Genomic DNA, 26567 nt, shown 5'->3' with positions numbered 1-26567 from the left:
AAATGAAGGTCTAGCACGTAGTACTGATTTTAATGGTATTTCCTTCTCCCTTCTGTTCCCTCAGCAATGCCTGTGTGCTCAGGAACGTCCTTGGCCCCCTGACTGGCACTCGCAACAGCCAACGCACACAAGTGCTCCGAAAAGGCTTCTTCCAGAAATACAGGCACTTGACATATTAAAACTAGATGTAAGCAAGCTGGGAGTTAATCAGGATTTAAAGCATCTAAAAGCCAAGATGTGGAAGCTGCCTAATAAGGATTTTACTACTGTATTTCCCCAACTTCTGATTAAATGTATAGTTTCACAGGGGATTCAGAATCACATCAGTGTTTGAAAAAAAAAATAAATCTATTTGATGAATTTATATTCATGGGGAAGAACAGCCGAATTAATTTGAAAGATAACCCTCTTTCACCTCCTTTGTTCTGCTCTCTGAAGAAAGGTTCAAATGTAAGGTCAATGAAATATTAAAATATCAATTTTATTTCCTATTATACCTCAGTCTAGAGCCTGTTTTACTAAAAAACACATTGCCTTGAGAATTACCCATTATAGAAAGGAAGGCTTTCGCTCTTGCTGGTTCCTCTGTGCTGTCTCTCAATTTTGCTTCGCAGAAGTACATCCCCACATCAGCAGAGGTTGGGTTGGTGATAGTGAGTCGTCTCCCAAAACTGCTAATGCCACTCGTTATTTTTACTCCATTTCGCTTCCAGGTCATGCTCAGTCTCTCCAGAGGTCTGCCAAGGTTTTAAAAACCCCCATAAAAATACAAAAATAAAACATATATATTACAAAATGGTCTTGTCTGCAGTTATACATACAATTATAAAACTTCTGTAAGTTTTCCTCTATCCCTGACATTCACTATTACGAAATAAATGCATCTATAACTTCTGCACATCGAGACTACAGACTACTCAAGTGACATTATGCAAGTACAGCTAATTGATACAGCAATAGAACTTAAGTGCAAATAATTTGATTTCTCTAAGCAAAAGGAGTAAGTACTGCCATGGGAATCAGCTGCATGGAAACGTTTTCATTGTAACTCAATTAGCAAAACAATATTAACCATATCAAGAACATCTCTGCCCTCAGAGGGCAAAGGGAATCAGTTGGTCATGTTATCATCTGAGGACCTCAACTATTCCCTTTGACTGGAATTCAATGCTATTCAAGGCCAACTAGATGGAAAGGTAGGAGGAATTCTGTGAAATTATGGTGCATTATGAACAGTTCAGCAATAATCACTGTAAAATAAGAGCGTCTGTAACGCAATATTTCATAGGAGATCCTCCCTAATTTATTTACTAGGAAGCACAGACTGTTCAACAATATCACATTTCATGTCAGTAGGCAATACAGCTGAAATATTATTAACCCTTAACATAACTTTTTCCTTACGGGAACGTCTGCTGATTGAACAACACTATACTTCTCCTCCTTACCATGTGAGTAACAGGTGGGAAAGTAACACTGCCTATGTCCTTTATTTGGCCCGAAAAATCGATTTGTTTAATTCAGTAATGTTGGACAAACAAGATTATTCATAAGGTTACTTTGAAGATCAAGCTACACGCCGCATTCTGCTTCCATCATTAAAATAATCAAAAAATGAAAACAACTTCCTACGTCCCCAGTAAAGGACAGTGCATTAAAATTAGTTGCTTATAACCTGGCTGCTTTTACAATACCTTGCACTGGCCACGCACTCCAGCGAGACGTCGCTGCTCCCTGCTACAACGCTCGTGTTCTGCGGAGGGATCACGATGACGGGAGCCACGGTGTCAGACGGGTCTCTGGCACCTGCACGGGCAGAAAGAAACCTTGTGAGGACTCTGAACGTCTGCCAACAGCGAGGACCGACACGTTCCAGGCAAAGGATCTCGTCAAGAGACACAGCTGCGTATTTCCCTCCTCAACCTCGCCATGGATTTTAATCTCATTAAGGGGAGATCTTCAGCAGGACCATTCTCGATGGCTTTCATTATACTGTACAAACACTCTGTTTCAACATACCCAGCTTGGGATCATCCAAAACACATAACCCACAAGAGCTACTCCCAGATGGAGTGCAGGGGTCGTTCTCAAATAGAGAGCAAATAAATTAAGCATCCTAAAGGTCTTCTATTGTTGAGCACTTTTTTTTTTTCAATCAAACAGTTGCTGACTTACATTTTTAAGATCTTTTCATGTTTTGTTTAATCTCACCACTTCCATACTATTCAAAAGATTCTGCCAATACTCATGTTAGTTCTTTAAAAAGATTTTACACACTGGGGAACAAATATAAAATTAACAAAGCAGCATATCACAGCAACTTCAATCCCTTTTTCTTATCAGGAAAGTAAATAACCCAAATCTGCTACTCTTTTGTGAGGCATCATACTGTAAATAATTTAGCTTATGCAACAGTCAGCAGACACTTAAAAAATGGTAAAAAGGCTGCTTGTAAATTTTCTCTGTATACATTTAGTAAGTGAATTAAAATACCCATGTATTCATAGGTACTTTGCTTCAAGCAACTCATTTGGGAAAGAAAAATTAGCTATTTTTTAGCTTGAATAACAGAGTAATAAAATTTTCTAAAGATACAGAATCCAATAAAGGAATCATAGTGAAAAGTAATGAAAATAAAACTAAACTGACGTAAAAGCAAGCCAGTTCATCAAATGTTTTCTGCAAAGGAGGCTAAGCCATGCCCATTAAGCAGAATGGGAAACTGGCAAATACAAGATATGAACCCTGATATTCTCTTTTAAGATAATCCCATAAAGAATAGAAAATGGTTAGAAGATTCTTTGCTTTTCTTGTACCTGGCATGCCAAAAGTCATTTGACGTTTAACTTCACTTTTTGGATAGACAGAGGTTTTTGGTAACGGAGCTCAGAAAGTCCACAAATTTCTGAATGACAAGATTTTTATCATTTGACATTTTTATAAGTGATAGCAAATAGTGTACTATGGAAGATGAAAGCATGTAGTATAATTTTAAAATATTACAAATGCCACTCGCTTATCTGAATAAATTCAAGCATCCAAGAATAGTACTTAAGGAAGTCGTAAGCACATATTTATTTCTTAGCATAAATATGCTCTGTTGACCTGACATAGCATATATATATATATGCAACTTGCATGGGATCTCAAAAAACAAGCTTTTAGTAGATTTTACTACTGCTCAACAACATTCTTGGAAATATGATGCTATCAGGTAGTAAATCTACTTTCTACGATTTCCATGGTGGTCTTCTAGGTATTCATGGCAGGAATTTTCCAGACAGTAATTGAAAAAATAGAAAACAGGTGGTGATGATCAGATTAGTAGCTTGTTGCTGATGAGAAGAAATAACCTCAGCATTACTGTTCGCCACTACTTCTGTGCAAAACGAGGGTTTACAACAGTAAATGCTAAAAGATCAACAAACAAGTTATTAATTTGGCAATAATAATTTCTCATCTCCATTTGGAAGAGGAAAACCACTTGTTTGACTTATCCGCTCCCCTGAAGAATGGCTCAACCCCACTAAAACCAGCTGAAGAAGAGAAGTCATCTTTGTTGTAACCTCTAGTTCACGACATGCGAATGGCTCTTTGTGCAGTGAGCAGATAAGCACGGGGGAAAAAAAAGCATGTTACTCCACCTGCAATCAGGAAAACTAAGATTTCTTCGATTTTCTTCCTAACCGTAACAAGAACCTAAACAAAGTATGTCCTTATTTTCATTTTGTACCATCCCTGAAACAAATCTATTAAAAGAGGCTGTTGATAAAGATTTTGAGTAGGTGAACTAATACAGATGTGATACAGATGGCTCATCAAAATGGTTAGGGCCTGGATCCCAGGATAGGATCTGCAGCTACAAAGGTCAGCTGCAGATATAACAAGCATACACAGAAAAGAACAACATTTCAAAGTATTATCTAACCAGCACCCAGAGAGCATGCATTTTCCTATTTCATATTCAAAGACAGTTTTAAGTTTCCCTTTGCAGCAGAAAGAAATCAGTTGCCATAATTCACTCTGGCCCCAGTCCTGCCAACTAAAACTTAACAGGGACATTCCCACAGTTCCTTTTGCAGGGGGTAGTTCGCAGCTTTGTTCTGTGGCTGCTTAAAATATAAATGGAGGAACTTAGTTTTACTTCAGAGTAAAACACTCAATAGGGCTGTAACATGGGTAATACGTGTCCACCCCATCCTTTCAGAACTTCATCCTTTTCTAAGAAATCCACAGGTTGCAATATCAGAGTAGCCAGGCTCCTCATCTAGATAGGGAGTAACACTGTGATTTTGTTTTGATGCTGTGACACAGCAAATCAGACTTCTGTCTGGCTGTGGAAGGTAGAGAGCTATTCAAACAATCAGATAATGAAAAACTACCCAGACTTTCCAAGTTTCTTATCCTACCTGTCAATAAAGCCACTCCATCCCTCTCCTACCTCCTAACGCAGTACACTGACATGATTTTACTTGACTGGTGCTATGCTAAAATGCAATGCAGAATGTCATTGTTAGTAAACAGATATTGTCTTTGAAAATCTTTTGTAGAAAACAATTGTTTTTTTTTTTCTCCTCTTCATTGTTCCTTTTTTACTTCATCAGACTTTTTCTTGTCCCAGTTTTCTAGGTCTCTGCTGTTTCCTTCTGGCTTTTCACCACCTCTTCCTTCCCTGCCTCCCCTCTCTCAGGCAGCTTCTCTGCATTCATCACTGGCCCTTTCCCCTCCCTGCCATCCCATGGTCCCTTATAGACGTTTCACATTGTTTGAGAACTGCCCAATTTCCCATTTGTCCTTTATTTAACGACTGAGCTTCAGTTTCTCTGATTCACACTCATTAGTAGGAAATATTTATTAAAGACACTGAAATGGGTGAGCAGTACGAATACATACAAGAACACAGAGTGAGATGAATTTGCTAACAGGGGACCACTCTTCCCACTGTATTCTGTATTTTAAGACAGAAGAGATCTTTCCTTTCAATCTGCTTTCTGAACCCCTCCTCTCTGCTGAGAAAGCAAAGCAACATTAGGGAAAAACACTGATCCCAGAACTATCCAAGGGAGGCCTCGCTACTAGACATAGTAAGTCCGTGGGGAACTCGTAGGAAGCTGCAGAGACAGGGCTGAACAGCACTGAAGAGCACTTAAGGGACGTGCTCTAAATCTGATTCTAGTCCTTAATAAACAACTGGACAGAAGGATTGCCACAGGCAAGAGTCCTAATTCAAACAGAGTTCTCTCCAAAAAAGAGCAGCTCTGCTTTATTTCACATTGTATCTACTTGAGCCACAGCACTCACAGTGTTTCCAATCTTCCCTTTGCTTCTAAACCTTCTTATTAGACACTATCTTAATTATTACTGGTATCTACCGGGGCTCAGTAACTGAAGTGCCTTCAGGACAAGCCCCAACCAGTCTTTGCAGCTTGACTATCACAACCCCAAAGACTCTGACTCACAAGCAGAGTGCGCTTATCCTGGAGCTGGTTCACTGGTTCCCATCCCCAGCTGCTTCCATTTACCACCCAAAATACTGAGGTAGATTGGCACAAGTATTATTTTTCCATATTAGGCTTTTTTAAAAAAGGGGGAAGAGGGAGTAGAGAGAGAAAAAAAATAGAAAAATAGAAGAGAAAAAAAGACAATAAAAAGCGGGAAAAGGAAGGGAAAAAAAGGAAGGGAAAAGGAAGGGAAAAGGAAGGGAAAAAAAGGAAGGGAAAAGGAAGGGAAAAGGAAGGGAAAAGGAAGGGAAAAGGAAGGGAAAAGGAAGGGAAATGGAAGGGAAAAGGAAGGGAAAATGAGGAAGGGAAAAGGAAGGGAAAAAGAGGACAGGAATAGGAAGGGAAATGGAAGGGAAAAGGAAGGGAACAGGAAGGGAAAAGGAAGGGAAAAGGAAGGGAAAAGGAAGGGAAAAGGAAGGGAAAAGGAAGGGAAAAGGAAGGGAAAAGGAAGGGAAAAGGAAGGGAAAAGGAAGGGAAAAGGAAGGGAAAAGGAAGGGAAAAGGAAGGGAAAAGGAAGGGAAAAGGAAGGGAAAAGGAAGGGAAAAGGAAGGGAAAAGGAAGGGAAAAGGAAGGGAAAAGGAAGGGAAAGGAAGGGAAAAGGAAGGGAAAAGGAAGGGAAAAGGAAGGGAAAAGGAAGGGAAAAGGAAGGGAAAAGGAAGGGAAAAGGAAGGGAAAAGGAAGGGAAAAGGAAGGGAAAAGGAAGGGAAAAGGAAGGGAAAAGGAAGGGAAAAGGAAGGGAAAAGGAAGGGAAAAGGAAGGGAAAAGGAAGGGAAAAGGAAGGGAAAAGGAAGGGAAAAGGAAGGGAAAAGGAAGGGAAAAGGAAGGGAAAGGAAGGGAAAAGGAAGGGAAAAGGAAGGGAAAAGGAAGGGAAAAGGAAGGGAAAAGGAAGGGAAAAGGAAGGGAAAGGAAGGGAAAAGGAAGGGAAAAGGAAGGGAAAAGGAAGGGAAAAGGAAGGGAAAAGGAAGGGAAAAGGAAGGGAAAAGGAAGGGAAAAGGAAGGGAAAAGGAAGGGAAAAGGAAGGGAAAAGGAAGGGAAAAGGAAGGGAAAAGGAAGGGAAAAGGAAGGGAAAAGGAAGGGAAAAGGAAGGGAAAAGGAAGGGAAAAGGAAGGGAAAAGGAAGGGAAAAGGAAGGGAAAAGGAAGGGAAAAGGAAGGGAAAAGGAAGGGAAAAGGAAGGGAAAAGGAAGGGAAAAGGAAGGGAAAAGGAAGGAAAAGGAAGGGAAAAGGAAGGGAAAAGGAAGGGAAAAGGAAGGGAAAAGGAAGGGAAAAGGAAGGGAAAAGGAAGGGAAAAGGAAGGGAAAAGGAAGGGAAAAGGAAGGGAAAAGGAAGGGAAAAGGAAGGGAAAAGGAAGGGAAAAGGAAGGGAAAAGGAAGGGAAAAGGAAGGGAAAAGGAAGGGAAAAGGAAGGGAAAAGGAAGGGAAAAGGAAGGGAAAAGGAAGGGAAAAGGAAGGGAAAAGGAAGGGAAAAGGAAGGGAAAAGGAAGGGAAAAGGAAGGGAAAAGGAAGGGAAAAGGAAGGGAAAAGGAAGGGAAAAGGAAGGGAAAAGGTAGGGAAAAGGAAGGGAAAAAGGGAAAACAGGAAAAAAGGGAAAAAAAAGAAAAAAGGAAAAAAGGGAAAAAAAAGAAAAAGAGAAAACAGAATGGAGATGATCTGGGGTCTTTCTGTCCCTCTAAACAAAATCTCCTCTCCAGACTGTGGCATGAAAGAATTTGGCAATTTTGCACAAAGCAGAGATACACCGAGGGAAGAGAGGAAAAAAAAGCGTCACCACCACTTGTACGGTCTATTTGCTTTTATCCCCAGTGGCTGTGTATGACTGCGTAACGCTCATCTCGGATCTCACTGCTCTTCTCCCTTCTGACCAAGAACGAAACCTGTTCCAAGTGGTCTATAAAACTGATTTTTTAATACTGGTGAGCTATAGCATTTTTAATTTGTTATTTAAATGCAATAATTATGCAGACTGCCCTATCACCTCTGAAAAGACAGTGGTTTTTATCTCTCTACATGTATTGCCATGCAAGATACAGGGAATTGAAAACATTACAATTTACAGTTTATAAAGATCCCAGACTTTATCAAAACCACTTGGGTGCTTAATTTTCCCAATGGAGATCACACCTCTCTTAGGCCACATGACTGAAAACACAAAAGGTGCTTTCCTTTTCAGAAATGTATAAACATTAGGTTCTTTCCCAGATTTTACATCATGGCATGCAGTTTATCTATATCTGTTTGCAGTGCAGGCAGAATCTGAAGAGTATTACTTCAACGGATGCTCAACTTCAACAGTGCAAACTAGACTTAATAATAGATGTGAGAAAGTGTTTATCTCTTGAAAAGAAGTAAAAGCTTGAATTAAAACTTGAGAAAAACAACAAGTTTTAGTTTTGAGGCTGGCTTATAGGTCCGAACCCTTTCAAGACACTTAATACAAAGTGACTACGAGCAGGAGGAGGGATGGTTGTCTAAACAACACCCAGATCACTCCTGTTTATTTAGTATGGGGTGGAACCTGGAATGTGATCTTGGCTGCTAGTCCTTCCTACTCTTAGTCTAAGCTACTACTGCAATTACTTCTCAGTGTCCTGTTTTCAGTGAAGAAGGAATCCCACAGGAATCAGTATCCAAAAATGGATTTACTTCTTCATACTATGAAATTTGTCTAAGGGAGAAAAACACTTCATAGAAAAGATCACCAGTATACTACCCTCAACCTAACGGAGAAATTGAATACTTTAACAGAACTTCGAAACCATTTGTTAAGTTATCCTGGGAGAAAAAGATTAGAAAACCTTCACCATAAACTTCCTATAGACTTTCAGACTTGCATAGTATGCAGAAATGCCTTTGCGATTACTATGCAGGATACAGGTTTCATGTTAGAAAATTATGAATATCTATGTTAGAAAAATGCAGAATAGGAGATAAGAGTCCGATATAAATAGCAAAAATATTATGTATAAATAGTTTCACATTGTGGCATCAAGAATGTGCAATCTCTGCCTATGTAACATAGCAGAGAATATATGGAAAGAAGAGAAATTACAATCACACAGCATCTCAAGATTGCTTGGGGGGGTGGGGGTGGGGGTGGGAGACCTTACAAATATAAACTACTTAATGGAATACGTCTAACTTTTTCCAGGTACAGCCTGCAGATGGTTTGGATTATCAACCCATAATGGATTAATGCCCCTTTCCCTTTCCAGAACAAAATACACAACGGGAATGGGATCCTGATCAATAACAGATTAATTTCCTTTCCTCTTTGCAATACAAAACGCACAACAGGAACTGGAGCCTGACCAGCAGAGTAGCAAACGCTGACAACCACCTACAGGCACAAGAGAGAAGCATTATGCAAATAATGAAACAAAAGTGTATTTCTCAATCATAAAACTCTATCCTAAAACATGGCTTGTCTGTTTGTTCCCTGCTTATTAGGGTGATGATTAACAGGTTATACAATGAAAGAGTGTTAAGATGATAAAAGTTACTATTTCGTTTTTTCACTTTTGTTGTGGCAAGGACTGTATTCATTTTCAAGAAAAGGGAAATATGTGATGCTGCTGTGCACTACTGCGCTGCACAGGTCTCTGCTCAGATTTCTAGATGTAAAGAAAAATAACAAACTTCCCTGTGACGATTCTCGGTCACATTTGTTTAGTTTGATGAATAACATACAAATACTCCATCTGGTGTTTTAGAGTCAAACATATGTATTTATAAAATAATTAGCAATCTAATGGTACAGAGTTGGTGTATGAAGAATTATGACTTTTCAGGACGTGAGAATACTTTAAAAATCATAGAATCATAGATGGTTTGGGCTGGAAGGAACCTTAAAGATCATCTAGTTTCAACCCCCCCACCATGGGCAGGGGCACCTTCCCCTGGATCAGCTTGCTCAAAGCCTCATCCAACCTGGCCTTGAACATTTCCAGGGATGGGGCAGCCACAACTTCTCTGGGCAACCTGTGCCAGTGCCTCACCACCCTCAATGTAAAAAATGTCTTCCTTATCTCGAATCTAATTCTCCCCTCTTTCACTTTAAACCCATTGCCCCTTGTCCAGCCACTTACATGCCCTTGTCAAAAGTCCCAGATTTCTTGTCGGCCCCTTTAGGCACTGGAAGGCTGCTATAAGATCACCCCGGAGCCTTCTCTTCTCCAGGCTGAACAACCCCAGCTCTCTCAGCCTGTCTCCATAGCAGAGGTGCTCCAGCCCTTGGATCATCTTCGTGGTCTCCTCTGGATCCCCTCCAGCAGCTCCATGTCCTTCTTGTGTTGGGGGACCCAGAGCTGAACACAGTACTGCAGGTGGGGTCTCATGAGAGCAGAGTAGAGGGACAGAATCCCCTCCCTCAATCTGCTAGCCATGCTTTTTTTACGCAGCCCAGGATCCAGTTGGCTTTCCGGGCTGCCAGTGCACATTTTCGGCTCACGTTGAGCTTCTCATCAACCAACACCTCCAAGTCCTTCTCCTCAGGGCTGCTCTCAATCCATTTTCTACACAGCCTGTATTTGTGTTTGGGATTGCCCCGACCCATGTGCAGGACCTTGCACTTGGCCTTGTTGAACTTCATGAGGTTTGCATCTCCAACATGACTCCTCAAACACGTACATATTAATGTAATTTCTGATCTTGAACCTTTGAGAAACTAGACTGTAGACTCAGTAAATAAGCAACAAGATAAAATCTTAGTTTTGTGGTTCAAACATATAGTGAAAATGGCCCAGTAGTTTGAATCAATCATCAAGTGGATTCTTATATATACGGTCCTCGTCTTGATCCAGACATCACGACACATGAATAAAACACCAGATATGAAAGAAGTTTACAAAACACAATGCAAGCAAAACAAGTGAATGATCCAGATCAGCCATATTTATTGAATCAGTGTACTCTTGTCAATGTGACTAAGCTTTGCCCACATCAGATCAAACACACGATTCATTTCCACTGCAAGTAAAGTAAACAAAACAAAACAAAGGTGGGTAGAAGAACAAAACCCAAACAAAATACAGCAAGTAGATCACAAATTAAATAGCCATTGTATGAGGAGGGATATGGCAAAGAAAAGAAATTACAGAAGATTTAACCAACAACTGTTCAGGAAGCCTTGCATTAATTGACCTTGGCTGAATTGCCCATGTCGTAAAGTAGTGCCTGAAAACCTGCACTGCTTCCTTTCCTGTCCCCTCCTTCCTTTCCTGTCCGCTCCTTCCTTTCCTGTCCGCTCCTTCCGGGCCCCTGTGATACACCGAATGTGCTACAACAGTACTTCTAATGCATTTAACTTTGAAAAATAAAATTACCTAAAGAAATTAACCTACAAAATGTGTGATTTACCCAGTCAAGCTTGCAATTCTGCCAGCAGTTCAAAAGGCACTTAACTTCAGGTACTCGCTGCTCGGTTTGAAGAGAGTGAAGACACTCACGTTCCTAATTTAAGTAGATATATAATATTACAGAAACAGTCTTAAAAGCAGAAAATGGAAAAAACACATTAATTATGCAAAATGCTGGCAAGAAGGTATTTTATGTGCATGGAGCTTTGGAGCAGAGGATGAGAAAGCACCTTCTGGGTCAGCCTAGTGCCCTGTCTCTCTGACATCCCGTTACACAATCCTGTCTGAACATACTGGGGCCTATGGTAAAAATATTGAGGTTCTTTTAATGTCACTTTTCTGGCTGGAAATTTTCCTAGAGCTTTGCTGTTCAACCTGTTAAAAACACTCCTAATTTCCAGCTTAAATGTATTCATGGCCAACGTACCCCATTTGTTCTTCTGCCAAAGCTGTCCTTTAGCTTAAATAGCTGTTTTCTCCCTCTGTGATGTTTATGTCCTAAAGTATTTATAGAAAACAATCACACTCCTTCACAGTCTTAATTTTACTTAGCTCAACAAGCCAAAGTTTTCTGGTCTGACAAGTTTGAAAGGATTCACTCAAACATATACAAACAAAAGAATAGGAGCAAAGGTAAAAAAAAAAAAGCTAGCATCACACTATAAATGTTTCCAAATGTTTAAACAAATAACTGCCACGGTTGTAATAGCTTTTTTTCCCCTTTGTAAGGACTTTCACACAGACAGCAAGAGCTGTTAGTTTTAGCCCTAGGGAAAGATTAATGGAGAACTCAACTCTATCCACAAGATGACTTATACCCTTTTGTGTAGATACTACAGCAAAGAGGAGCTTTATATATTTTCTAAGATAAAATAGAGCCTGAAATACAGGTTGAGAAGCTTCTGAAACCTTTGTAGAGAGTTTTTAGGGTCTGTTCCTGGGCATAATGAGAGACAGGGGTCTAAATGCAGTTGATTTACAAACAGAAAATGTGTTTCTGTAAACAACTGAAATACTGCAGTGCCCAAGACGAGGCACCATGGCTGGGACAATTCATGGTGACAGTCTCTCCAGCTTGGATCTCACCAGTTCTGCTCCATAGACTGGGACAGCGATGGAAGATCTGCCTTCTTTTCCTGATTTTGTCCTTTTTTTTCTCCAGGCCATTAATGCAGGTGACACAGCGACTGCTATTTGGGGGCGAGCCCTCCACAAAACAGACTTGGTCCTCCTCTTTTCTACTGCCTGAGGTCTACAAACCCACTTTGTGTTTTGGGACTAATTTCCAGTGTTGTCCCTTGTAGTTTTAAGGAAATCAAGCCACTGCTTAGTTACACAGCTCCCCGTGATGACTCAGCAGCTAAATTCAAAAGCAGACCAAATTTCTGCTCCAACACTCTGAAATTCCCTTCTCACAACTCCTCGTGCAAAAAGAGCAATTTGGAAGTTTAGACTCTGTCACTGACCTGACCTTCTCCCATGCACAGTCAGGGTTTCTTTCTGCCTAGAAACTTATCATCCAGCACATCATTAGAGCTTTTAACATGAAAAAATATATAGCCTCAAGCTATTCTAGCTAAAGAACACTCAGGTGGCTTTTCAATTCACCAGATAGCTTTAATATCGGCTATATAAGTGGATAGAGTGTGTAATCTTATTCAACAGCAGTTAAAAAGCGGGGAAAAAAAAAATATCCATGGTCTAGCAGTGGAATCCATTAGCCTCAGAGTCATCTTCAAAGCGATGTGAGAGGCAACAGGTCCAGCAGCCCGCAGCAGCCAGCCGGGCCAGCAGCACCTCTGCTGCCAACAGCCAGAACCTGCAGGGTTTTTAAGGGTATAATCCAAAATATGCCCATGTTTAAAAAGATTTTTTTTTTTAAATACGTCATCAGTGGAAATGATTTCTAAGAGGTTGTGGATGCTTACGATGCACTTTATATTTAAAAAAACCCCATGCTTCTCTTATGATGCACTGAACAGGAGCATACTTAGGAAGAGGAAATGGGTCTGAGGGATCTGACAGCGGTTCCATGGATTTCTGCAGCAGACAGAGATGCTTTCTCCTGAGGACAAGGAGGAACTTTTACCATCCTACAGCCCTGGCGTTTCATGTATCTGGATATTAATCACTTACTTTGTTAATAAAGGTATATTAAGTTAATAAACCACACATCAGTAATTGGATTTTAAATAAACTAGAACTGTCAGTTAATTGTAATGTCCAGAAACGCAAAATTCAGTGGTGAGACAAGAGCTGAGAGAAGAAATGAAGGAAAGCTGAGCTGGGGACTTGGCTGCGTTACAGGAATCAGAGAACCGCTGCTATTTCAGGTGCTGCAGTTCTCACCAGCAGATTCTGGTTTACTGTTAAGTAGCAGAAAAGAGAGAGAAATGGGAGACAATAAAATGCTGCCCTCTATTTTCAAATGTATCTTCATACGCAGCTTCATTATTTTTTTTATAAATGCATCTCAATTCCTTACGTTGGCACAAATAAAATCACACAATTGACAATGTAGTTGCTGCTTCTACTAGCAAGTTTAAACACTTTTCTACTTAGAAATGGAAGTGTGGTAACACAAAAAAGAAAAAGAAAAGAGAAAAAAAAAGAAAAAAGACATTCTCAGCTATCCTTCACCAGACTTGAAATAAAGAAAAGCATCTCCAGTGACTTTGGGGAAAGTTGTTTAAGAAACGCCTTCAGGAATTTATTTTATGACAACAATAATTGAAGCACTATTTTCACAGGAAATATTTAAGATTAAATATGTTCTGTAAAGTGTAAAACAAATACGTACAATTGATCATATGTGAGTTTCTAAGATCTATTTCCATGTAGCATGGAAAAAAAATAGCATTTTTAAATGAAGTTGATGTTGTGGTGCAGTACGCTGTAGGAAGACACTTGCAATTTTATACTGTTCACCTGACAAATAGTCCTGATAAAGTGAAAATTAGTACTAAATTTTAGTTAGGCTCCAAGTTTAAATAAGTTGGAGTTTTCTAGCATCAACTTAGATTCAGAAGAATGCTATTAGATACCTGGCAAATACATGAAAATAATCAATATGGGATTTCAGAGGTTTCCTTAGAGCTGGATATCTACTGCACCAGGCTGCTTGTTTAAAAATCATTGATCTTCCCAAAAGATTAGATAGAAGAATTTAAACCTGTCCTCACTGAGAATAAACAAAAGACAAAATTGAAAGCATTCCACAGTTGACTTGTCCTTCATAATGAAAGGAAGGGCTTCAGCATCACAGACATTTGGTGCCATTAAACGTGTACAGGCCACCAAACCTGCCTTCGTTATCGAAAAAAACGTGCACAAGAGACAGTTAAAACCATGCAAGTACATTTTTTGCAGTGACTGGATAAGCAAGGTGTAGATCAAAGCCTTCTCCAGAAAATCCACTCCAAGAGCAAGGATTAAAATTTGCTACATATCAACATCATTTGAATTTTAAAAGAAAAACAAATAACACAACACAACCTCAACCAAATTTAAAAACCTATCCTCAGATCCTGGACTCTACAGGCACAGAACAATTTATGAAGGCTTAAAAGGAGAGTGCTTCTACAGATATTTATAACATTGAACTAAATAGTCAGTTTTGTTCCTTGCTGCTGAACTACTGTTCAAAACGAGATGCACTCACTGAGCAGCATTTTAAGCTCAAGGTCAACTCTTGCTGCATTCTATTTATACATATATGAGAAACATGTTTTGGGATCCAGATTGCTACCTTGCTCCCAAAGGTCTGCTATTTCCAAGTCTTTACATAAAGAGAGCAGATCTGAAAAACAAGAAGATACCCCATAGCCTTCTTCCAACGGCTAACTCAACCAAACATATGGAATGACTTGTCAAAATAATATTTTGAGAAATAGGTTATCAGGGGCCTCAGGTCCACTCCATATGGTCTAAAGTTCTCCATCCCCCTGACCATACCATGCTACTTTTTCCTTTTTCTTCTATACAGGGATACAATCCTTAATAAAAGTAGAGTTGTTCAGGTCACAGAGATTCAGAAGCAAATAAAATTTCATTTATCTATTTAGAGTACTGTAAAATAAAAAAGTGGGCAAAATCACTCACACAGCAGAGCTTAGAATCCAAGTAAATATTTTTCTATCAAAAGAAAGAATTTTTCTTCCTCTTTATAGCACAGATGTTCTTCTAAATAAAGTGAGGCTTTCCCTTTGCAGCCTTTGTGATTATCAATCTTTGATTATTTTATAATATAAGGCTGCCTCAGACCTCAGCAGGGAGAAAAATACACATTGCTGTATTTCCTCTGTAGCAAGAACAAAACAACTGTGAAAGCAAAGAACGTTCCAAAAGAGCAAACAATAACCCAGCTAAAGAAAGTCTACAAACTTACTCATTCAAAAATAATTCCACAGATGGATAAGCATTTAATTTTCTGAAGTGAGAATAAACCAGCGTCTCTCTTCTCTGGAAGATGGAATAGGTTTTTGTGCCTGCCTATTTATACACAGTACATAAATGCATGCCCAGAGAATGCTGCAAGTACTGTAAAAAGAAATCTAAGGAGAAGTTATTACTCAAGGCTCTTTGTTAGTATTTCTGCAGTATGGGTAGTGTCAGCATTGTTAAAAATAAATTGTGAGTTGTACCTTTCTCGGCCCGTACAAATGCTGTTTGCATTAATGTGCTTGTGATTTCCTATCTGCTGTTCCCAGATAAGAGAGGAGTTTAAGAGTGGGATGTCTTTTCGATCTTGCATTGACTTCTTCCCCTCTCCGAAAAGGGCTGGGTCGCTGCTTTCAGCTGCACGGATGGCAAACAGCCTCTCCTGCGGGTGACAAGGACTCACTGCTCTGCTAGCGAAGAACAGAAGCTCATTTCCACAGGGTGCTCTTGTCTCCCAGCTCACCCGAGACTTTGCATTTCCTGCTGCTTCTTATTTGAAATTTCTATCATCATAATATGACACTGGGATGTCACAACAGAATTACAGTTAATAAGGAAAATTAGGGGGAATAAATGAAAGCTAAAATGAGAAAATGGTACAGTAGGAAATGCACCATTGTCTAAGACATGAATTTATATATTGTTGAGACACGAGTGACATCTATTTCATTTTGCTTTAAAAAGAAATAAATTCACCCCTAGGTTTAGAAACATGCTGTCACACTCTCCAAAACGTCCTTGGGTTATCAGTTGGAAATTAACTGGCAATGTATGGTTAGGCAGAACTCAATGACATTGTTTAGATTTAATCAACCCATTTTATTCAGATTTGCCCCCAAAATAACACTTAACAATATTATTCTGCTATTTGGATGGTAATGGGCTGTATTAGTGCAGAACTATCAAACATCAGAGCAACTAGAACAGTAAGAAAGTGTTGCAGGGCTCGCTTGACAACAAACCACTGTCGCTTGCTTTCTCTCAGACACATAGCATCTCCCAAAACTACTTACATGGAATGAAGAAAGAGGAATCGCTTCACTTATACACACACATTAAACACATTTAAACAGGGATTAAAACTATACTAAGCAGCTAAAACCAAACTGGAAGCCAGGACGGGAAGAGCTGGCTGTAGGTAGCACCTGCAACCTTACTTCAGTAGGGGATGGCCATCAGCCTACAACACCGAGCTCGTTTTGCCTTATTCTGCTTTGTAAGTTCTGCTCAGTTTTTTTTGGATTGGGATATCAGTTCTGCAAACTCAGTGCATCCATACCTATCTTCAGAGAAAGAAAATAATAAATTTTCTGGGGTGACCTTATAGCAGCTTTACAGTACCTAAAGGGGGCCTACAGGAAAGCTGGAGAGGGACTTTTTACAAGGGCATGTAGTGACAGGACACGGGGCAATGGCTTTAAACTGAAAGAGGGGAGATTTAGATTAGATATAAGGAAGAAATTTTTCACTCAGAGTGGTGAGGCAGGGGAACAGGTTGCCCAGAGAAGTTGTGGATGCCCCATCCCTGGAAGTGTTCAAGGCCAGGTTGGATGAGGCTTTGAACAACTTGGTGTAGTGGAGGGTTTCCCTGCCCATGGCAGGGGAGTTGGAACTAGATGATCTTTAAGGTCCCTTCCAACCCAAACCATTCTATGATTCTATGATATGAATAAATCACATGCATAACATCAAAAGTCAGTGCTGTCCTCTCTATAGGCTACTGAAAACACCCTATGGAGTGTCCTCTAACTGATCTCTCCTCCCCTCCTTTCTTTCAAGAGTTATTATTAAGAAGAGATTAAGGTGTGCCAGACCATTTGGCTATTCAGGAGCCAAAAGAATTTTACAGCATAGACCAAATTTAACACAATAAAACATGTTTCCTACTGAACCACAGAGTCTCTGAGAAAACTCAGAAATACAAGCAGCTTTTTGAAATAAACCATAATCTCTTCCTCCTACTGCCTCTAAAGCCTGTAACGCCAAACGAAAAAAATAACTGAAAAAAAAACAAAGCCTGGTGATATATAAAAAGAAAAGTACAACTGAAGCATTTTTGACATTTCTCTATCACTCTTAAAAATAGTAATAATCTTGAGCTATTGAAGTTGCTGAAAGAAAATAAAAATCAATGCATTTTCACTTAGTGCTTTTGAAAAAGAAAAGGATTACTTGGTTTTCCAGCAAAATGCTTTAATGCAGCTTTGTAACAGAGCCCACCATAAGTTACAAATAAAGCTCTTCAAACTCAAGCATCTACTGCACCCCAGAACTCAATACTTGGAAGGGAAAACTGGTGAGACCGTGCTTCCCAGTGTAGAGTGGGCAGAGCACTTACTGGTACCAGCACCGTGTCCAGGTGAGATAACCTTCAGTGATCTGGGGCTCTGTAGGCAGCTGCCCCGTGCTCTCGCATGGTATAACCCTAAAGCAGAGACTTCAGACATATCTACTGAGGATTTTATACATTTAATAAAGCAATTATTTCACACAGCATGGAAATTGTCTTGGGTTTATGCATTCATTGCTTACCATTTAGCCTCAATCCAGCAAGAAATGATGCACAAATGGAAGGTGGAGCTTTGTTGTTGATTGTTTTTTAGGGCGTTTTTTTCTTTTTCTGTATTTTAATTTTATTTGTTTATTGCTCATGGTTTTTTTTTTTAAATAACATAAATGGAAAAATGTATAAGCTTCAACTTAAACACATACCCAAAGCACTGGAATTGTGGGCTTTTAAGTGTTTCTTTGCATTTCCCATTTTTTGGAGGGTCACAAATTTTAGGTTTGTAACCATGGGCAGGATAAAAATGACCAGATTTCTGATAGGCATTAAGAACCTTCTGCAGATCATTTTGAACTATTCAAAGCTGTCTTTGAAAGTGGTAAATGGTTGAGCCTTCCCTTAAAACAGGCAGTGTGGACATAAAATTGTATATTTTATAGTGAATCACATGTATCGTTCATAATAATTAATAGCATAGCCAATGTAAAAGACAAGAAAAAATAACATCTTGCAAGGAAATCTGTGTCTTATCTCATATAAGAGAATAGAGTCACCGAAAATGCTTTAAAACAAATGTTTTTAAACGCCAACAACTTTTCTGTTGTTTCTGATTTCTCTCTATGCATAAAAATGCATAAAATGTAAAACCAGCAAAGAGGAAAGTGGAACATTTAAAAAAGCTGATTTAATTCTGCACAAAACCTTTACTCCTACCATTAAAAAGTACAATTTATTACCACTGGAAAGCATAAGAAGTAGAAAGTGCTCTTGAAAAATAATAACTGCTTCTACCAGCACACCAGAGACCTCTACAGAAGATGTAGGAACCATTATCTCCACTTTACGTGTGGTGAAAATGAGGCAAGGACAAACATTACTGAAACAAGGCTACAGCAGGTAAAAATCTGACTGTTTACTACGACCCTTTTAACATTTTAGGCTATACTCAGATAGAGGATGGAAAAGTTTTTTTTTTCTTTCCAGTCTCCAACTGGAAGAAGACGACACTATACAACATCCATGGGGATATTGCAAGCTCTGAAGCCTTCTCTCCTTCTCACACTCCCTTTGCAGGTCAGTCCTCAGTTGAAAGATTTGGTAATGTGGTATGACAATCTAAATTAAATTCTACTGCAAACTTTCAGTCAACGCTGGACAGTTATTCACAGCATCTCTGGGCAACGGCAGACAGGACAGGGGGAAAAAGACAGTGTATTCTCCCAGGTTTCATCACAGGCAATGCCAGTGTGAGGATAAACCAGGCAATTTGCATTTCTCAGAGTTATTGTTTCAAGCTGCCTGCAGACTCTGGCACATGTCATCACACCAATTTAACTGAGCCGTAGCTATTACAAGCATTACAAGTGAGTCTAAACCCTAGATCAGAGCGTATGTTAAGGCCATTCAAACAGCAGGTTACATTCTAGGGTTTAAAAATCTGTTTTCCTGCTCCTCAACCTCTACAGTAATTTTCTGCCACATTTTCCTTTTGTACTTTTTCAACGAGATCAAATGTATATATTCAACATATTTAAAAATAAAAAAGCCTAATGAAAAACAGTCTGAAACATTGCAGCACACGGATTCAGTCGGTGCGTGGTTCTGCTGCTAGTGAGCACTGGGACCCACTGCCCGCCCCGAGACCCAGCCAGCGAGGGAGCCCGGGGCAGGAGGCACTGCTGCTCTCAAGGCTCTGAACTGAGTCCGTCAGGATGCAAACCAGCAGCATCTCTTTGCCTTCCCAATTTTCCTATGAACAAAGACGCAGTTGGTGCCAAATGCTCAAATCAACTCCTGCCTGCTACCTACTTTCATGGAGCAGTTGAAGGAGCATCATCCCACAGCTGGAACACGGGCCAGTGATGCCAAAAGGCTAGCATTGGGGCCCGGAGTCCACCAGCAGGCTCTGCAGCCTTTTCCTCCCTCCTGGATGTCACTGCCTGTGGTCAAGGTCAGCTCTGATATGGTGCAGCTGTATAACCTTGGATCAGGCTGCTGGGAAAATAGCTAACTTGTGAGAGCTGCGTGAGAAAGAGCTGGGAGAAACCTCATCCAGGGCCTCCATCCATTGACAGAGGAGCTGCTTTTAAACTCAGGACCTTGGTCCTTGCCTGAGCTATGCTGTAGGTCTGTGTGCTCCCAGCCTTGTACCTTGCTGACCTGACCTCCTGGCTTTAGCTTGGACCTGCCTTGTCACTATGAATTTGTCTGGTGATGACTGGATGATTGGACATATCTCTTCTTCAGACAGTGTAGGACTGTAGCAGCCTTCCGGTACCTAAAGGAGCCTATAAGAAACATGGAGAGAGACTTTTTGCAAGGGTGTGTAGTGACAGGACAAGGGGCGATGGCTGTAAATTGAAAGAGGGGAGATTTCAATCAGATTAGAGGAAGACATTTTTTTACAATGAGGGCAGTGAAACACTGGAACAGGTTGCCCAGAGAAGTTGTGGATGCCCCATCCCTGGAAGTGTTCAAGGCCAGGTTGGATGAGGCTTTGAGGAACCTGATCTAGGGGAAAGTGTCCCTGCCCATGGCAGGGGGGTTGGAACTAGGTGATCTTAAGGTCCCTTCCAACCCAAACCATTCTGTGATTCTATGATGACTGGGTCCCTTTTCAGGGATCTTGCTGCTGCCTTACTGTCACCCTCAGCTCCTGCCTCTCTTGCAGACCAGCATACCCTTACTGCTGCCTGACAGCCACCACTCAAACAGCACGCTCAGGATTTGAGACTTTCACATGGTAGCAAGGCAGGCTGATGTATTTCTTAAGATCTGAGACCCCCATTAACTTATTGCTTGGATGTAGCCCTATCTATAACCACTTGGATTAGAAGCTCAAAGAACCCCTAAGTACAGATGATGAATGGAAATACACCAGCATCAAACAAACACATAAAATAAGGACTAGTTACCTGATCCCTGCAAAAGCCTAAGTCTGACCCTTGATAGCCACCGGCAAGCGATGTTGTCTCCACTAAAAAGGAAATGATCAGACTCAAAATTGTTAACTTTAAATTTATTTCCAGCCTATGTCCATCATTATGATAAGTGATAGATGACAAACAAAAAGGGTTAAATGAGATGCTGGGTAAACTGCTGGTGCTTTGCTTATCTTTCGAGTGTATCGCTGCCAACAGCTGGAAGAGCACACTGGATATAACAGACTTGGTGGACGTGGATTGTGGCGCATCTCTGGTGAACCACATGTACTAGTGACACTAGATGCTTTGAAGATAATTTATATTAGGGAAGTCTCCTGGGTAGGAATTCAATTTTTTTATTTGCACATAAAATGGCTTCTGAAGACATAACTTAGGATGAGTTTGTTTCCCCCTAATCACTTGATTACCACAACCAAAAGTTGGAACTGGGACAAGAGTACTTAGAGAGCTTAAACGACAGATGTCATCCCATTTCTGAGAGGACGTTAAGGGATATTCGAGAAGGGATATGACTTTCTCTTTAGAAAGAATGAAAAATAAATTGAATTTTCTCTCTGTAACCTTTATGAATCACAGTTTCCCATGTGTCTGTGGTGATAGATTCCTGTATTTCCCAGAGGAAAATACAATTTTCCTTGAGGAAGGAGAAGCAAAAGAGAAGATGAATCGAAGTGTTTCAATTCTTTCAGTTCTTTCAAGGATCACTTTCTAAGGAAGCAACTTGATGAATTCATCCATATGGTTGCTCTTTCCACAGGTCTTTTACCTACAGATGCATCTGTAGGGTGAGATCAAGTTCCCTGGGCTACTCAAAAGAAAAGGGATACGTTAGTAATTAGCATATTACTCTTTGATGACATATCTTTGAAGACTTGATTCAGCAATACATCAAAAAACTGTTCCTTCTAATGGAGGAATATTAACACGACTTTGATCTAGATGTTCTCCAGCCCTCTCCGGACATTCTTCTGGTCCACTGAGTTATCCCTCTGCTCAGAGGTCACTCTGAGCTGTCTCTCTGAACGCATACATGTGTACATCTGTATACATTTGGGCAGCTTTAGGTGGGGTTTTTTTTCCACTTGATCAAGACCTAAGAAAATGAGAGAGTACGCAATACCTGAATGCTGGGGATGCATAGAACAAGCTGCCCAAGTTTCATAAAAACTCCTCCCCTTCACGAATACTCCTGGTTTGGGGGCAAAAGTCTTTAAAAAAAGACATGTTATTAACTTAGTCACTTTTATAGTGAAGGCTTAAAATCCTCAACCCTTCTCATAACATTACAGGAAAGGCATCCAAGGATGAAAGGGCACGTTCAACAAAGCACAAATATACGTTACCATTATTGATGATCAGCTTCAGGTTAAACCTGTCTGCCTTGAGACTGGAGATTAATAGTGATAGCTTCTTTTAATGACTGGAGAAATGCCACAGTGCCTGCCAATAACAACTTGAGCAATGAACAGGTTGCTACAGAATGTATGTTTATGCACCACTGACTGCAATCTCTATACAGAAAATTTAATAGACCCTTTTTTCCCTCTCAGCAAGCTTATGTGGTTGGGGATTTAGAACTGCATTATTCCTTATGACCTGACTTATTTATCATGTCAATCATAGTAATGATGTGTCAAAATTATCACAATTTTGAAGCTTTCCCTTTATTATCATTTTGAGAGTGTTCTTTCTCAGCATTATAAGTGCATATGACAGAAGAGACATCAGAGGCATAGATTTCATGCATGGCTCTAACAAAACCACAGGGTTAAATAGATACTTCTAGAGCCAAAGCACCCATGGAATAACTTCTTCCATTTTTCTAATTCAGTTCTTGTAATAGTAGCTAGACACCACAGCTTGAACTGCAATTAAGAAGAAGAGGATGGGGAATAAAACTGCACAGAGTCAATTGCCAAAGGTCAAATTAAGATGCTGGAATTTGCAGGTCCTGACCCATCTAACAGCATGCAGTTGCCCTTCTGATACCACCAGTCAGATTTAAAATTACAACTTTAGCAATTAGTAAGACTGAAGAAGTAGACAAGCAGGTTACTTATGGTGGAGATTGTCCTTCCTTGTCTATACAAAAGCTTTGACAAGGTCTCCAGTTAGGGAAAGGAAAATAATGCAGATGGAGGGATTGAGCCGTTGCTGAAACAGAAGGCTCAGACAAGTGTGCAGGCAAGGTCACGGCCAGGCTGGTCAAGGGGACTGTTGCAGCAGCTCAGGTGCAGCATTCCTCAAGAGCAGGTTTCTGAGCAAAATACTGGACTGCACCAGGTTATTGACTCAGAGAAATTAAAGGATGAGAATAGTTAACAACAGGAGTTCTGGTGAGAAGTACAACATATATCTTTTGGTTCCATTTTTCTAAAGCCTGAGGTCTGAAAGAGATGGAAGCTTCTCTGAAAGGGTTCTGGACAGCATTCTAAATTTAATGTACCATAAATTTCTCTCAGTCACAGAAGATTAATTCACCATTTTATTCCGTAGGCTAGCAAGAACGCGGGAAGCAGGTAGTGCGTGCTGTCCTGGAGGAGAGAGGCGGCAAAGCCCAGTTCCCTCTGGGGCTTGTAACTGTGGCTGAAACCATTTTTAAATGTAGTTACAGTCAAAGAGAGTTTTAACAAGTTTGAGTGCACACCTAGCATTGTTACATCCTGAAATATGGATTGTCTAACTGGTAGCCTGTGTCGCAGCATAATTTTTGCTACAATAGCTGTCTGAAGTGATACTCAAACCAAGCCTAACTCTAGACAGGTTGGAAAATACCTGTCAAGTACAGTTCCAGCAGCATCACCAATGAAGCCTGTTTCAAGTGTCCACCTATGGATCAGCAAAAATATGTAGCTTAATAAAGACTAATAAAAACAGAATTGGCTTGTTCTCTGGAAAGTCTGATGGAGCTGCAGAACATTTGCTGCTGAATTACAAGGGTGAGCATGTCTCAAGGGACTCTAGAATCAACAAAAAAAAGAAATGGTGTGACCTCTCCATCAGGTAGAGTTAAGATGGACAGGTCCACAAAATGAACTGACAATGGCCAGCAAGAATTGCTTAGTTAGGAGATGTAAAGCTGCAGGAGCCATTGCTCATTGGAAGCAGATTTAAGTTAAGCATATAACCTAATTGTCATTTCAAAACAATTAAAAGCAAGCAACTCCTAAGCAAGATCTCAAGAAAAGAAGCTAAGATTCAGGTTAAAATAAAATGAAGATTTGTTGCAATTTAATATGATTACAGTATTTGCCAGTACTTTGGGGTGCTTCCTTCGGAAAGTGAGTTACAGTGCAAAGGCATTCTTGTATTGCAGGTTCACTGGACTTTTAAGCCTCAAAAAAAAAAAATCCCTCCTCATCACAGGGAAACCCATGTCCTTAGGACACTACTTAGAATATTTGTGACTGTAACCCTCCAAAGATAGCTAATGCAGACCTGACCACCAACTCACCCACCACATCTCAGACCATGCACTGTCAAAACGTTTTAAAGCAGTGGTTATTTTAGGTCTAGGACAGGAAAGGAAATCTTGCAACTACATTTCCAATTCCCAATTAAAAGACAGATTTTCAAACCTGCATCTACAGAATTATATTCATTCTCATGTGCAGACACACACCCCTGTGCAGAAGTCAAGATTTGCTCTTTGTCTCTATACTGGTTTAGGACTACACTACTAAATGTAGGCATAATGGGTCAGATCTTCAGCCAGAATAATTTGGTACTGACCCATTTAAATTCAGGAGACAAAGTAATTCACTTTACCTTACGATTTTGATGTATGGCTATATCTGTGTACATATATATATATATATATATATCTATATATATCTCGGTTGGAGTTTTCAGGCTAAAAGTCACAAGCGTCTGCTTCACGGTGAGAAGAGTCCCCAAGGGGAAAGCTGGTGCAGACCCACAAGACTACCCTGCTGCAGAAAGGGTCACCTTTGGAAGGTGACAGCAGAATCATTAAGCCAGGACATGAGACCATAAGTTTTATCTTAAGGTATAACCCGACTTGCAATAAAGGTTCATGGGTTACAGGAAATAAAAATGAAGTCAAAACAGAGCTCAAAGGGATTAGACCCTGCCAACAGCAGTTACCTCTTCTCCTATGGCCAAAAGAGTTGAGAATCACTGTTACAGTTATGTAAACTATATGTATAAAATCAATATACGTTATAAAACTACATTTTGGGGTTCATATTATACCATAATTTTGCGGTTAAGAAAATATCAGCTGGCTGAAAAATGCAGAAATACATTTTAACCTGCTCAGTGACAACACACTCCCTCTTTTCTTTTGGAGACGTTCACTAATTTGACAAGAAGCTTGAATATTTGTAAGGTAGTAACTGTAACTGTGATAGCATTAAGATCAATTTCATTACTGGTGCCATGATTACCTTTCATTCATCCCCTGAGACAGCCTTCTAAAGCAGAAGTGTTTGCAAAACAAGTTCTATTATCGTACATATGTGCTTTTTTGGTCAGAAAGAGTAGCTGGAGAGTTAACTTCTAACAGACCTCAATCTTCTTTTAAAATTGATTTTGTAAATGAAAACTGTAGTCTCGCTGTTTCGATACCTTAATTGAGAACTGATAAAGTTGAAACGTATATCTAAATCTACTTAAATAAAAGGTAAAATCTAATACTTTCCTACATTGGAGGGTCCTCAAACGTTTCTCTGGTGTCTCTTGTTCTGTTCCTAAGACACATTCCCCAAGTTAATCACTCAAAGACCTGAAGTACTGGTGGTGTTGCACTCCAACATAGGATACCTCAGCGAAATATAATGACCTGTTATATGCAGAAGGTCAGATCAGATTACTACATACTTTCACATAACTTCAGATTTAAGAAATCTGTCATCAAAAGAAACACTTCAATATCTATGGAAACAACTCTACAATATCCTCACCATTTAGCACTACAGCTAGACTGAACATGAGAAAACAAGTGGCAGTGAGGGTGTCAAATCTAATCTCTCGAATTCTCAGCCCAGCCCAAGCCCAAGGCACACTCTGGAACAGCATGGGGAACGCTCCTGAATGCCCGCGTTGTGCCTGCAGGTACATCACACCAAAGGAAAGTCTGTTCTCTTTGCTCTGCCCATGTAGTGCTAGTAATGGCAAATAAGCTGTGTCGTACTTCTCAGGAATTTCCAGATAAAATATCCTCACCATTATGAGCTCAGTGGACAACAAAAGTGGGAAAGTATTTTGTGAGATGAAAATAAGACATGTATAAATTCACAAAACCGAGGAAAGCTTGACATCTTCCTTAACATCATATTGAGGCTGAAGTGAGTTTCATGGTGGTTTAAACAATATAAAACCACTTTAAAAAAATGATAACATCATTTTGAGTGACTTAAATCTACAAAAGTGAAGAAATTAGCCAATCCGATTGTACGGATCATTTCTCAACGTTCCAATTAGCTTTTAATTACCCAACAGACTGTAATAGCTGCTTTGGAGCTATTACACTCCATCGTGTCAATTTGGCTGCCACAAATGCACAGCACAAAGTCCTCAAGCTAAAATCATTATGAAATTATTGTTGAAAAAGATTGTTGGGCATGTGCAATAGTAGCTTTGAACTTCTATGTTTTACAATTTCTCTTTTTTATAAACAGCTAGAGCAATTAGATGCTGTTCTGGAGCTGTTCAAAACCTTTCAGTTTTGAGATCCAAAGCATTTCTTGAGTTATAGAACTGCAAAATTCAGTTAAATTGGCCAAGTTCTGTTTGCAGTCTGTCATAGCCTCATATTTCCTCTTATTTTCTGTATACAATATATTCAAGTCATATTTTTTAC

The 26567-nt window shown here is 39.9% G+C and overlaps 1 protein-coding gene across 1 annotated transcript in view; it reads right to left on the bottom strand.

Annotated features, from left to right (window-relative positions):
* The window catches only part of SDK1 (sidekick cell adhesion molecule 1), a 402092-nt gene that overhangs the window by 151314 nt on the left and 224211 nt on the right, over positions 1–26567 (bottom strand). The window contains exons 6-7 of the mRNA XM_086622010.1: positions 1695–1806; positions 547–737 (exon numbers count right to left, since the gene is read on the bottom strand). Of these exons, the coding sequence (XP_086478136.1) occupies positions 547–737; positions 1695–1806 (303 nt within the window). The remainder of the gene's footprint in view (positions 1–546; positions 738–1694; positions 1807–26567) is intronic.

The sequence above is a fragment of the Tauraco erythrolophus genome, chromosome 17, assembly GCF_009769465.1.
Source record: "Tauraco erythrolophus isolate bTauEry1 chromosome 17, bTauEry1.pri, whole genome shotgun sequence".
NCBI classification, from domain to species: Eukaryota; Metazoa; Chordata; class Aves; order Musophagiformes; family Musophagidae; genus Tauraco; species Tauraco erythrolophus.
The sequence above is the reverse complement of the archived record's forward strand: the minus strand, read 5'-3'. Positions and strand labels throughout refer to the sequence as shown.